This window comes from Zea mays, chromosome 8 (genome assembly GCF_902167145.1).
Source record: "Zea mays cultivar B73 chromosome 8, Zm-B73-REFERENCE-NAM-5.0, whole genome shotgun sequence".
NCBI lineage: Eukaryota > Viridiplantae > Streptophyta > Magnoliopsida > Poales > Poaceae > Zea > Zea mays.
Window position 1 is genome coordinate 79,921,198 of NC_050103.1, and position 12,831 is coordinate 79,934,028.

Genomic DNA, 12,831 nt, shown 5'->3' on the forward strand with positions numbered 1-12,831 from the left:
CAGAAAAGGGGCAACGCCCGGCCGCCCGAGGCCGGGGCGTGCCATGGGCGACGGTGTTCGGCAACCATGACGACATGGCCTTCGAGTGGCCGCCCATAACTGAGCTGGCTCATAAAGCACATGATACTTTCAAAAAGTTCAGCTCCCAAGCTGACTCGGTGCCATGGCCTAGCATCCAGGATGTTATGACACTTGTCTAGGAATGCGGAGCACGGTGTGGAAGCAATGAGCATTTCATCGCAACTGAACTGTTTGTCAGTAGATAACAGAAGGAGATGTTCCTGACCATGGAAACGGCCGAGGAACGGATCCAGTGGCTTCGAAGAAAGTACATTGTCAGGTACAACAGGTACAAATCTGGGTACTAGATAAAATGATCATGGACATCTGTTTTAGATTTTCTCCCATGTCTGTTAGGCTTTAGGCTCTGTTTTGGACCAGCTTCAGAAAATTTGATGGAACATGTCACTATGCTCCAGAAAATCTTTTTGAAAGTATCCTGTGCTTTCTGAGCCAGTCTCAGTTCCTGAATCCAGATGGATTTGTTTAATGTGAAATGCTTTTAATGTATGTAAAAATTCTTAGCTTTTAAAAAGATACTAACAAACATAAAATAACAATTATTTTTCTAAATTTCAGTGTATCTTACCATAATATATTCACTCCGTAGCAACGCACGGGCATTCACCTAGCATATAAAGATGTGCGGTCCTCCTGCGCATTCGAGAAAAAAGTGTAATGATGAGGAGAAACCACATTTGTTGAAGTACTAGCATGTTGACTTTTTTCTAATCTCCTGATGACCAATTTCTGACATAAGATCATTCCCAGCAGGCACGGAGAACAGGATTAGTACCATGTGGCTCGATAGATAAGCCGTCAATGCTGCGTGGGAGATCTCACCTGACAATTTGCTGCTTAAGAGGGCAATTATCAATATATTTTCAAGTTGCTAACTTGTGATAAGTCAATTTCAATGGACAGAGAAGGAAGGCATGGTGGTGGCCACATGTAACTCACTCCTTGCCACTCACATACCTTTAGTCACTAAAAGTTTTTCTCTTCTAAATATCATTTGTCTCCAACAGTATCCTCTATATCTCGCATTCTGCGAAAGGGCCTCTAGCCTAGTGGTTAAGGACTTCCGAGTAGCACCTTCAAGTCCTGGGTTCGATTCCGCTCTCGAGTTACGATGTCCTGTGCGCCACCCTCCGGTTGGGCCGTTGCAGAGTGGACAGTTGACGCTGACCCGTTAGTGATAGGGGCTATGGTTCGGGTATTTTCTCGGTCGAGACCATTGTTTCAGTCTCTTCTTAATATAATAACAGGAGGGCGGTCTTTCCCTCCCCAGCCGAGTTTTTTTATATCTCGCATTCTATATAAAGTCGTATTTTGCTCTAGATTTTCACATGTATGTATTTGTCATACCTCTAATGTTGTATACATGTTTTAGTTTTGTTTAATCTATTCTCTAAAGTATAAAATGAATAAAGAGCAGAAGAGAGATACTTTATATAGAGAGAGGATAAAGGAGTGTCCTCTATATTTAGATAATAATTTAGATGACATTATTAGAACATATATAGAACAAAATCTTTTATTTTTATAGTAATATAGAGGACGGTGTGTCTTTGGAGACGGTTTAAGCCTACAACTGTAGGACGAGATGTGTTAAAAGGAGGCAGAAGCTTTTAATTCTTCCAAACAACCAAAGCTAGACAGCAAGAAAGAGAAGTGTAGGCCTTTATATAAAAGTTGAAGTGAAGTGTACGTCGGTGAAGAACATTTTCTTGAGACGTTGATGAGTGGAGTTTGACCGACCTGGAGTAACAAGATTTCCTACGGTAGGCATGCAATTTTCTCATGTCATGCTAAAAAAATCACTCAGAAAAACATACTGGTCTTATTGTAGAAACTGATTTTAGAATAACTTAAGGTGTCCTAAATTTTAGTTTCGCCACTTTTAGTGCCTAAACTAGCAAAACTAAAAGAGTTCTACCAAATAGATGTCCTAAAATTTAGGAGAGTGACTAAAGGAACTAAACACCCCTTAGTTTGCCTTGTTTTCCACATGTACCAAAATAGATCTAAAAATTTGAGCAAATACAAATTGTCTCTCTGCATGGAAGGAGAGGGAGAGAGAGAGAGAGAGAGAAATGCCTAGAGTACCTTTCTTGAAGCAGGGGTAGATGTGAACAGATCAAGCAGTTGTGTTCATTGTCTTCGAGCTGGAGTTCTCAGCATTGGCGATTGACACCTTGAACCTCTGGAGAGACATCACCTTCTCCTCAACCGATGTGGCTCCTCTGTCCATAGCCTACAAGAGCAGAATCATACTGTATTGTTGTACAAGGATGCAACCAGGGACTCACTGAGCCTTAAGACAACCGATGCCAATTCTGGCATAGCTATACATTTAGCTTTCTCGATAGAATGGGCTATGACTCATGAAAAAGTAACGATTTCAAAGACAAATAGCATACCATAGCCAAAACCTAAATGAATAGAAACACAAAACTTACCTGAAGATCCTTCATCGGGTTTCAATCATGTTCCATGAACACCAATGTGTCGGCAGATGTCAAGTTCAAGCCAAGCCCACCAACTGCCAATTACATAGCTCTCTAAAAACATACCATGGGTTGTTAACAGAAGCACATCAATGGTTTGGTCTGAATTGAATGCTTTAACAATTTCAAAACTGTAAGCTCTAGGTGCCCCGCAACGGCCGTATGGATGGATACTAGTCGCTTGCGCGCGCCAGCGCGCGCATGTACGAATATTTTACTTTGGCGTCAATATGATTTACTATCATGAGTGTTAATGAATGTAAATTTGAGGAAGAAAATAGCTACAATTTCTGATGGAGCTGTCACTGAATTTGATGTAGATGCTAATAGTGACATAGATAATTTTCTAACACTATTCGTAGCGATAGTTTCAAAGTAGAACATAGTTGCTTTAGCGGTTCTATCATATGTTTAGCTTATACCTGCATAATTATGAACATTTGAGAAAAAAATAATGAGAAGAAGTTGTAAGTATCTTTGACTAATCAATAAACATGGTATGTAACATTGAAAAAGAACTCAATGCAAGGAAGTATGCACATTTTTTAAGAAACGTCGATACATCTAGTTGCATATATGTGAATGATTGAAAAAAACTCAATGCAAGGTAGTATGTACATTTTTTTAAGAAACGTCGATACAGTTGGTTGCATATATGTGAATTTTAACCAGTTTGGACTCTATAGAATGTTTCAGTCTGCACTCTGTAGTTAGACAGTGTCCATGTGTATGATTGAATGAATTTAAGCCGTCCGGGGGTTTCAAATTAAGCGAGGAAGGAGCAAGCTAGCTAATTGCAAGCTTCTTGACTTGTCCATGCATGGTTGCAAATCTTGTATATTCTTTAATTAGCAGAAACATGCATATAGTATATCATTGCATTTTTTATTTATGAATCATTGATGTTCTATGATCAGAGCTAGCTATTGGCGTAACGACAAACAAAATAATTAATTAAATAAATAATTAAGGATTTTGACATAGGTTGAATGGTATAGAGTTGTTTCTGAAAATACAGTAAGATAAAATTTGTAGATATCTGAAACAGTACTCGGTGGATCCGCAGTGCCGACATAACCTTCATGCATTTCTACTCCATTTGCTTCATGTTCTATTTTTTATAGAAAAGATTTTGCCATCTATCTATTCAATGATGACGAGCGTACGAATCTCTTATCATTTTCCATTTATTTCTCGTGTGGATAAACACTGATCTCGTTGGCAAACATGTTGGACGTCTCTAAAAAGCGCGGCGCCGTGACCTTCTCATCCGCGATGAGGAATGGTGGCACAGGGAAGTGAGGACCGGACAGCGGGAGGAGGAGCTACACCAATGACCGGACGCTCCCGCAAGCCACCTGTCGTACCCAGAAAGCGCGGCGCGGTAGCCTGCTCGTCCGCGACGAGGACCGGCGGCGCAGGAGACTGAGGGCCAGATTATGGGAGCAGGAGCCACGCCGAGGATCGGACAGATTGGAGCTAGCGAGGCAGGGGTGGCCGCAACCGCTATCTCGTCAAGATTCTTGAAGTGCGACGGGAACGACTACTATTTTCTTGAGCTCATGGTGAATAACCAGCGACCATAGCATAGCCAGATGACCAACACGAGTATGCGACATTGGGAAGGGATCAAGGGAGTGAAAGAGGGGAGAAAAGAATGAGTATTACCTTCAGAACGACCGCCAAGAAGAAAGCGAAGACACTGAGGTTGTCTGTCATGTTCTGTCAGCTGAGCAACATTCTAGAGAACGCGAGGCTCCCAAGGACGGCAAATAAAACGGAGCAGTGAACAACAGCTGGATGGCAGGATTTGCATTGTGGAGAAGCAATCGGACGGCAAAGGAATTCTGAATGACGTGGCCTAGCTAGTTTGCAAGCTAGGGTCCCTGGTTTAATATATAGGAAAGGAATATCCGTCCATCCAGTGCGTATGCATGTCTATTCTGTACGTCCTTTTGACCTATGGGCAATGTTTCCCTTCAAATTGTAAGCTGTTTTGGATTTTCTATCCGTTTCAAACTACAAAGTGCTTTGGCTTTTCTTATCAACTTAAATGGTTTTAGACTTTCTACAGGTTTCAAACTACCAAGTTACTCTGTCTAGATAAAAAGCGGTTTTGCGGTCTGATCTGCTACTCTGCCTACTCACTGTGAGAGTTTCCAAACGTTGTTTCAGAGAATATATCATGTGAAACATGGACGAAAGGATTAGTATTCTCGATGCTTAGTGTTCCATTCCAGTACAATTCCGCGATCATCTAGGGTTGGAAACCAAACACATTGTTGCCCTAATCACACTTGGTGCTCATCTAGTTGGGGCTGCACAAAACGCTGACTTGTGCTTCTCCCCAATGCCACTATGAGCCAACACCTGCAACTCCCTCGGTGTTTGCTGTTGCCGCTTCTTGTGCCACCGCCGCTGTACCGGCAACTCCCTTGGCTTTCGCTGCCACCGACGTTGCCGCTTCTTGTGGCGCCGCTGCTGTACCTGCAACTCCCTCGGTGTTTGCTGTTGCCGCTTCTTGTGCCGCCGCCGCTGTACCGGCAACTCCCTTGGCTTTCGCTGCCACCGACGTTGCCGCTTCTTGTGGCGCCGCTGCTGTACCTGCACCTCCCTCGGTGTTTGCTGTTGCCGCTTCTTGTGGCGCCGCTGCTGTACCTGCACCTCCCTCGGTGTTTGCTGTTGCCGCTTCTTGTGCCGCCGCCGCTGTACCGGCAACTCCCTTGGCTTTCGCTGCCACCGACGTTGCCGCTTCTTGTGGCGCCGCTGCTGTACCTGCACCTCCCTCGGTGTTTGCTGTTGCCGCTTCTTGTGGCGCCGCTGCTGTACCTGCACCTCCCTCGGTGTTTGCTGTTGCCGCTTCTTGTGCCGCCGCCGCTGTACCGGCAACTCCCTTGGCTTTCGCTGCCACCGACGTTGCCGCTTCTTGTGGCGCCGCTGCTGTACCTGCACCTCCCTCGGTGTTTGCTGTTGCCGCTTCTTGTGCGGCCGCCGCTGTACCGGCAACTCCCTTGGCTTTCGCTGCCACCGACGTTGCCGCTTCTTGTGGCACCGCTGCTGTACCTGCACCTCCCTCGGTGTTCGCTGTTGCCGCTTCTTGTGCCACCGCTGCTGTACCTGCAACTCCCTTGGCTTTCCCTGCCGCCTCTTGTGCAACTCCCTTGGCTCTGGCTGCCGGTGTCTTCTGCGGCACCTTGGCAGCCTTCTTCTGCTTATTGTTACTATTGTCCACCTGTGGCAGTAATTTCTTGATCTGCGCTCCAGACAGTGTCTCATGCTCAAGAAGGGCGTTCGCTAGCATATGAAGCTCCTTATCGTGAGTTGTCAGAATTGCCTTTGCGTTATTGTACGCCTTCTCCAGAATTTCCTTCACCTCCTTATCAATCACACTTGTTTGGCCGCTAACACTATTCTCACTGTAGGAAACAAGACCCACACGCTTACTCATACCATACTTGGTCACCATGGCTCTTGCCAGCCTAGTCGCGTAGTTTAGGTCAGACGAGGAACCGGTGGTTACCTCGCTTTCCCCAAATATAAGCTCCTCAGCCACTCTTCCTCCCATGCACACATCCAGCCTCGCCAGCATCTGCTTTCTTGAAACGCTATGCTGGTCCTTCTCTGGGAGCTGTATAACCATACCAAGAGAAACTCCCCTCGGAACAATTGTAGCCTTGTGAACAGGGTGAGCGCCCTCTGTGTGGATCGCAACAAGGGCATGCCCTCCCTCGTGATACGCAGTAATCTTCCTGGATTCATCAGATATAACTGCTGATTTGCGCTCACTGCCCATCATGATCCTGTCCTTCGCATATTCAAGGTCCTGCATCGTAACAGCTTTTGCTTCATCCATAGCGGCCTTCAGAGCAGCTACATTCACCAAGTTCGCAAGATCTGCACCTGAGAAACCAGGAGTTCCCCTTGCAATGATCATCAGATCCACATCATCAGCTCTTAAAACCTGAGATCATGAAGGGATTGCCAAGTCAGCATTCCAAACCAGAAATGGATATAAGGTTAAGGATTTACCTTTGACATATGAGCCTCCAGGATCTGCCGCCGGCCCTCAACATCTGGATTAGGAACCACAATATGACGGTCGAAGCGCCCAGGCCTAACAAGCGCCTTGTCAAGTGACTGAGGGAAGTTAGTGGCAGCAATGACAATGACCCCGCCATTCTGCTTAAAGCCATCTAGTTCAACAAGCAACTGATTCAAGGTCATCTTCATGTATTGTTGATCCTTGGGATTTCTGCTCCCACCAATCGCGTCAATCTCATCAATGAATATTATACAAGGAGAACATTTTTTTGCTGCATTGAACAGGTCCCTCACTCTTTTAGCCCCGACACCCACAAACATCTCCTCAAATTCACTACCGCTGCATGAGAAGAAAGGAACACCAGCTTCCCCAGCTATAGCCCTTGCCAGCATAGTTTTTCCAGTTCCAGGTGGTCCCACCAGCAAAACACCTTTAGGAAGCTTTCCACCAAGGCATGTAAAACGCTGGGCACAATGAAAGGTGAATGTGAGTACTATACTAATATTTGAAACATGAATATACAACCCAAAAATGAGCACTTTGACGTGTCCCTAAAAAGCGCAAATTCTAGATTGCAAAGTCATCCTTAACAAAGCAGTGCAAAGGGAAAAATAAAAATAGTCTAATACTATATGAGACCAAAACAACTATGCATGTAGAGTGTCAGAAAAACTCTAAGAAGAGTTCAAAGAACCTGAAAGTGAAGTGAAACAATGAGCTCACAAAGGATCGCTAAGAGAACTGGATCTGCAGTTTCCTCTGAGTTATAAAAAAATCCCAACAAATCACGGCACAAAAAAGAATTAGAAAACTGATAGACCATATCACTTGGCCTTCACTGTGTTGGAATTCAGTGCACTATATCGATTTGGTCGTAATGGGCATATTGGACTAGACATAATGTTAATCATTGTTCTATCTCATCAGTCATCACAGACAAATAGTGTGCCTGACTAAAACAATTCACCTTAGGATCTCGTAGGTAGTGAACAATTTCCTCAAGTTCAGCTTTAGCTTCGTCAACTCCCTTGACATCACTGAACTTTGTCTTCGAATCCATGTTGGGCCGAACCTCTTCGTTCAATCCAAGCCCTGTATATAACCCAAAATTGAACAATGCTGAACCTGAATCAGGAACAAGAGAGAATCATCCTACTGCAGAATAACAAACCTTTACTAATTCCCCTGTCTTCAAGGAGAGCTCCAATGCCGGAGATCACAAGGAAAGTAAGTGCAACGCTTCGGAAGGTCTTCCAAAGTTGCTCCTTAAATTGACCGGTTCCAGCAGTAACCATGTGAATAGGTGCATTCGCTGTACCAAGAGCTCCATCTTTCGTCCGCCGACCCACACTCCCGAAAGCAGCAAGACCAGTACTTCTTTCTTCCTCAGCTGCTGAAGTAGCAAATCCTGCATAGCTAATTTCATATTATGACCCACACAGATTTTCTAAAAGATGACATATCATGTGTACAAAAAAACTACAGAAGAAAACGTAAAGCAGTAAGGGTATTTCTATGATTAATAAAAACGACAGAAAACTGATGTGATGAAACATGGGGTTTTACAAATAATAACTAATTGTACTGCTCAATGACAGCTAAAGCAGTAAAGAATCTACCTCTCTGCAATGTTTTGAGCAAGGGGCTATCCTCCAGCCTGTCAAGACTGGCAAGAGCTTTTATGTACTCAGAAAGAGCAGCAGAGTTGGAATGCAATGAAGGGTGCCTTTCAAAGATTTGTACAACTCTTTCTGGATCGCTTTTATAGATCTGTTTAAGCAGAGAAGCTTCTCTTGGGGAGTCCAGTTCCCGTATCCAGTGTGGAAAGCTACCAGTGTAGCTTGAGCGGTACCTCACCTGCAAATTTCTAAGCATGCCACCTGCATGAAGCACCAAGATAGGTTAGAAAAAGAAACCTTGGGGAAGCAATAATCCTACAGTATAAGACAAATGGTGAGGGCACAAATAAGAGTACATGAGACAAACGTAGCAACAAGCATCTCTTTCTTGGGTAGCTGAGATCCCTAAAACCTGTGGATAGTATCAAATGTCTCGTTATGAGCAACTCCAATCTCATTTACAAAGCTGCTGACAAAAAAAAAACAGAAACCTGAGTCCATGACTGATGTGCTTATTCGGTAAATTCCTAGATGAATTTGACCTCACTGAGATTCACCTTCAAATCCGTAAGTTCACTTGGAACGGTGAGAGACGCAACCCAACTTTAATGGGACTAGATCAAAAAATTTGCACTGTGGGATGGGATGCAATCTTCAGTTCACATGTCCTCCATGCCCTCTTGACAACTTTATTGGACCACTGCCTTCTACTGCTTTCTTATCAAAGTGTACCAAGGCGACCAAAAACCTTTAAGTTCGAGAATTTTTGGATAAAGCTCCCAGGCTTTCAAACCGCGATCCTTCAGCTTTGCATGAGCGAAAGGGCCTCTAGCCTAGTGGTTGAGGACTTCCGAGTAGCACCTCCAAGTCCTGGGTTCGATTCCCCTCGGGAGCGAATTTTCAGGCTTGGTTAAAAAAATCCCCTCGCTGTGCCCCATCCGCTCTCGAGTTACGATGTCCTGTGCGCCACCCTCCGGTTGGGCCGTTGCAGAGTGAACAGTTGACGCCGACCCGTTAGTGATGGGGGGCCAGGGTTCGGGGATTTTCTCGGCCGGGACCATTGTTTCGGTCTCTTCTTAATATAATACCGGGAGGGCAGTCTTTCCCTCCCCGGCCGAGTTTTTTTTCAGCTTTGCATGCCCCGTCAGAGCATTATGAGTCGTTCCATATCTTATATCACAAGCTGCTAATCACCTCCAAAGCTGGAGCAAATGTTTATTTTCGGACATGAAAAATCAATTCCACATGGCACCAGAAGTGATCATTAGCCTTGACGTGGCCCAGAAGAGCAGGGTGATAAACTTAGCTGAGAGTAACCTAAGGGCAAAGCTTAAGAAGCGAGTCCTCGGCCTTACCGTAATAGAAAGGGTGTGAAGCAAGCAGGTGCCCCGTTTAACAAACCTTAGGCTTGGGAATGTGAATGCAAAAGTTTTCCACCGCGAAGTGAATGCAAGAAGAAAGAACCACATTGAATGCTTGCGCCAGAACAATGTTGGGCAGTTAATTATGAGCACAAAGCAAAAATAACTCAAGATCACTTCAAGGCATCATGAGCCGCCCCCCAATGCGTCAATTGGACATCAACTGGGAATGCCTTCAACTTCCATCCCACGATCTGACCTGGTGCTACCACTTACCACTAAGCTACCTCAACATGTTGATTTCCAGCCTTTGGTTGACAAAGCGATAGACAAACTCACAGGTAAATCCAGCAGGACGTCTGACCCTTGTGAAATCGGTTCTCACCTCACTGGCAGTTTACTTCCTTACCTCCCTACACACTTGAAAGGCTGCTTTAGACAAAATTGATGGAAAGAAAAAACAGTTTCTCTGGGTGGGGCAGAGAAGCTCACAGGAGGGAAATGTAAAGTAAACTGGCCTGGATCGACCAGGTCAAAAATCTTTGGAGGACTCGGGATACTTCACCACAGGAAATTTGCAAGAGCTCTTAGGTTACGGTGGCTTTGGCCAGAGTGGTCTGAGGACTCAAAACCATGGATCGGACACGACATTCCGTGCGATAAAACTGATAAGCTTCTCTTTGCAGCTGCAACTTCTGCAAATATTGATGATGGTAGGAAAATTTCATTCTGGCACAGAGCATGGGTGCAAGGATAACAACCTTGCGACTTTGCACTCAGCCTTTTCATGATCTCCAAAATAAACAGGACATTATATTCGGCTCTCCAGAACAGCAATTGGATATGTGACGTCAATCTTCAAAATGGAGGATTCAAAGTCCAACACTTGGTAGAATTCACCCACATGTAGCATGAGGTTAACCGTGTGGATTTTCAACAAAGCATGCCGAACTCCATAGTTTGGAAGCTAACAAAACATGGACAGCACACCACTGGGTCAGCATACAGAGCACAATTCCGAGGGACGGTGGAAACTAATTTCGTGACTGAATTGGAAAACCTGGGCGCCACCAAAATGCAAGCTTTTCAGTTGGCTTGCAATCCAAATATAATTTGCACTTCTGACAGACTACAGAGTCAAGGATGGCCAAATGAGCACAATTGCATTCTTTGTCGTCAGGCGCATGAGACGGTCATCCATATTTTCACAAAAATGCATATTTACTGCGATTATGGATGGAGCTCGTGACTTGGACTGGAAATGACGAACTATGCCCAAACAACTGGGGATAGTGACATGGTCCAGGTCCACAAATGGTGGACGGTTATGGATCAGACATACAGTGTGCCCAAGAAAGGTTTACGCTCACTGATCATGCTTGTTTGTTGGGAAATTTGGACGAAAAAGAATGTAGGGGTCTTCGAGCACGAAGAGTCGACAAATGTGAGAGTGCTACAAAATATTAAAGATAAGACATGCCTGTGGGTCACAGCGGAAGAAAAGCACCTTAATGAATTACTCCAATGTTTTGAGTTTTTTTACGCTCGTACAATTTTTCATGTATGATGTTTCTTTGTTTTGGCCTGTGAAAACTTTGTTTCTCCTGTTGTGGCTGCTATTTTTTTATCTATGTATAGTGCCTATCAAGGCTCCCCTTCTTTTTAATATAAAAAAATGTCATACAAAAGGGAATGTCAAAATAGCATAAAGTTAATGGCAGCAAATGTTGGACATTGCGAAGCAGGCGGTGCTAATTGGCACAGAAGGCAGTTATTTACGCTTTTAGATCCAATCCATACCTGCAGCATTGTCGCTTCTAGGTGCCCTGAAAGGAGAAGAAACCACCAGCTGGCTGCAAACGGCATTTGCCGATCGAAGCCGTGCGGCCTGCGACACAAAGAGGCAGATGCAGAAAGAATAATTACACATCAGGTGATGGCAATCAAAGCTGATGAGACCACAACAAGGCTGATGTTTTCATCTTCCTCGGACCTGGATTGGGGGTGTAGGTAGAAAAAACGAATAAAGATATTGATTTGAGCCATGTGGCGTATCGTGAGGTTCATCGTTGCAGTATATAGGATTGAGGCCTGGGTTTTGTTAAAAGTCGAAAACGTCATAAACCCTAGTTCGTGGCGTCAGACAAGAGGCGAGATTTCACTAGGAAGGTGTCCCAGGACTCGTTCCCGTCCAATCCTAAGCGAAGGGATGAAGGGACATGAGAAAGATCGATCAAGAAAACCTTGGGTTGTTGCAGGGGACGAGAAAAGGATGAGGGAGGAAGACCTTGGAGATGGCGACGAGCCAGGCCATGAGAGCGGCGAGCGGTCGGCGAGCGGAGATCCAAGAGAGACGCGGTGAGGGAGGGAAGGCGGGCGGGCAGGCGGCGGGGGTGATCGGAGTCCCAGCGCGGAGACCCGAACCCGCACGGAGCGAGTGGGGAGATTACCCTTTGCAGGGGCTTTAGAGTGAAACGAAGGTGTCCATGTCCGTGCCCGCGTCTGAACTTTTTGCATCTTAACCATCTTTTTTTAACAATTTTACATTTAGTCCTTTAGAGTGAAACGAAGGTGTGGAATATTATATTTTTACTAGATATGTGCCCGTGCGTTGCCACGAGAGTTAAAATTTCTAAGACATTAATAACCGCACGCAGATAGTTAAATTTCTAATATGTTATGTTGCACAAGCTGAAGCACATATTCATGCACAAATCATATATCGTTTTATCACCCGTCGTACCTTCAGCCTTCAACTCCATCTAGTTGAATAAATTTGGTCGTGGCTGTGATCGTGTTCTATGACCGCGTCGGGGCGGGGAACGCGCATAGGCAGAGGAGCAGCAGCAGCGCGCAACTTCAGTGCATGCACATGCGGTCGCCGCATCGTGTCTTTCACTGTGGATGGGCGACGGAGAAGGCGGCGGCAACGGACACGTACGTGTCCCCGGGCTGCATGACGTAGGTGACGAGCGTCGTGGCATTGTCGGCGGCGGCCGGGCACTGGCAGAAGACGGGGAACGTGACCATGGTGTCGACGTCGAGGACGGTGGGCACCAGCGTGGGGTTCACGCGCTCCACGACCTAGTACTGCGTGAGGTTCTGCAGCTTGGTAGTGGAGACGATCCAGTAGGTGTCCCCCGAGCCGATCTGGTACTGCATCGACGCGTACGAGCTGGGGTACCGGGAGGGGCAGCCGCACTGGAGCGGCACGAGCAGTGGCTGCCCGTTGGCCAGCG

General features: G+C 45.6%; 1 protein-coding gene across 4 annotated transcripts; it reads right to left on the minus strand.

Annotated features, from left to right (window-relative positions):
• Positions 1-4,726: 4,726 nt before the first annotated feature.
• Positions 4,727-12,090, minus strand: LOC103635431 (ATP-dependent zinc metalloprotease FTSH 5, mitochondrial). Of its 4 annotated transcripts, none has more exons than XM_020543376.3 (8): positions 11,880-12,090; positions 11,393-11,480; positions 8,232-8,492; positions 7,784-8,020; positions 7,580-7,704; positions 6,600-7,076; positions 5,235-6,531; positions 4,727-5,063 (listed from the first exon to the last, which is right to left on the minus strand). In XM_020543376.3, exons 1-8 carry the CDS (start codon positions 11,904-11,906, stop codon positions 4,927-4,929), a joined length of 2,649 nt encoding a protein of 882 aa, XP_020398965.1. In that variant the 5' UTR covers positions 11,907-12,090; the 3' UTR covers positions 4,727-4,926. The 4 variants fall into 4 exon arrangements, with proteins under 4 accessions (XP_020398965.1, XP_035817619.1, XP_008656111.2 ...); XM_035961726.1 differs by adding an exon at positions 8,588-8,643 and having other exon boundaries at positions 4,727-6,531; positions 11,880-12,062; XM_008657889.4 differs by having other exon boundaries at positions 4,727-6,531.
• Positions 12,091-12,831: the final 741 nt, after the last annotated feature.

Excerpts from the sequence above, each read along its gene's own strand:
- LOC103635431 (XM_008657889.4), bottom strand. The coding sequence starts at position 11,906 with ATGGCCTGGCTCGTCGCCATCTCCAAG. Across the intron at positions 8,493-11,392 it reads TAGAAGCGACAATGCTGCAG|GTGGCATGCTTAGAAATTTG; the intron begins GTATGGATTGGA and ends TGCTTCATGCAG. Across the intron at positions 8,021-8,231 it reads GCTCAAAACATTGCAGAGAG|GATTTGCTACTTCAGCAGCT; the intron begins GTAGATTCTTTA and ends TTAGCTATGCAG.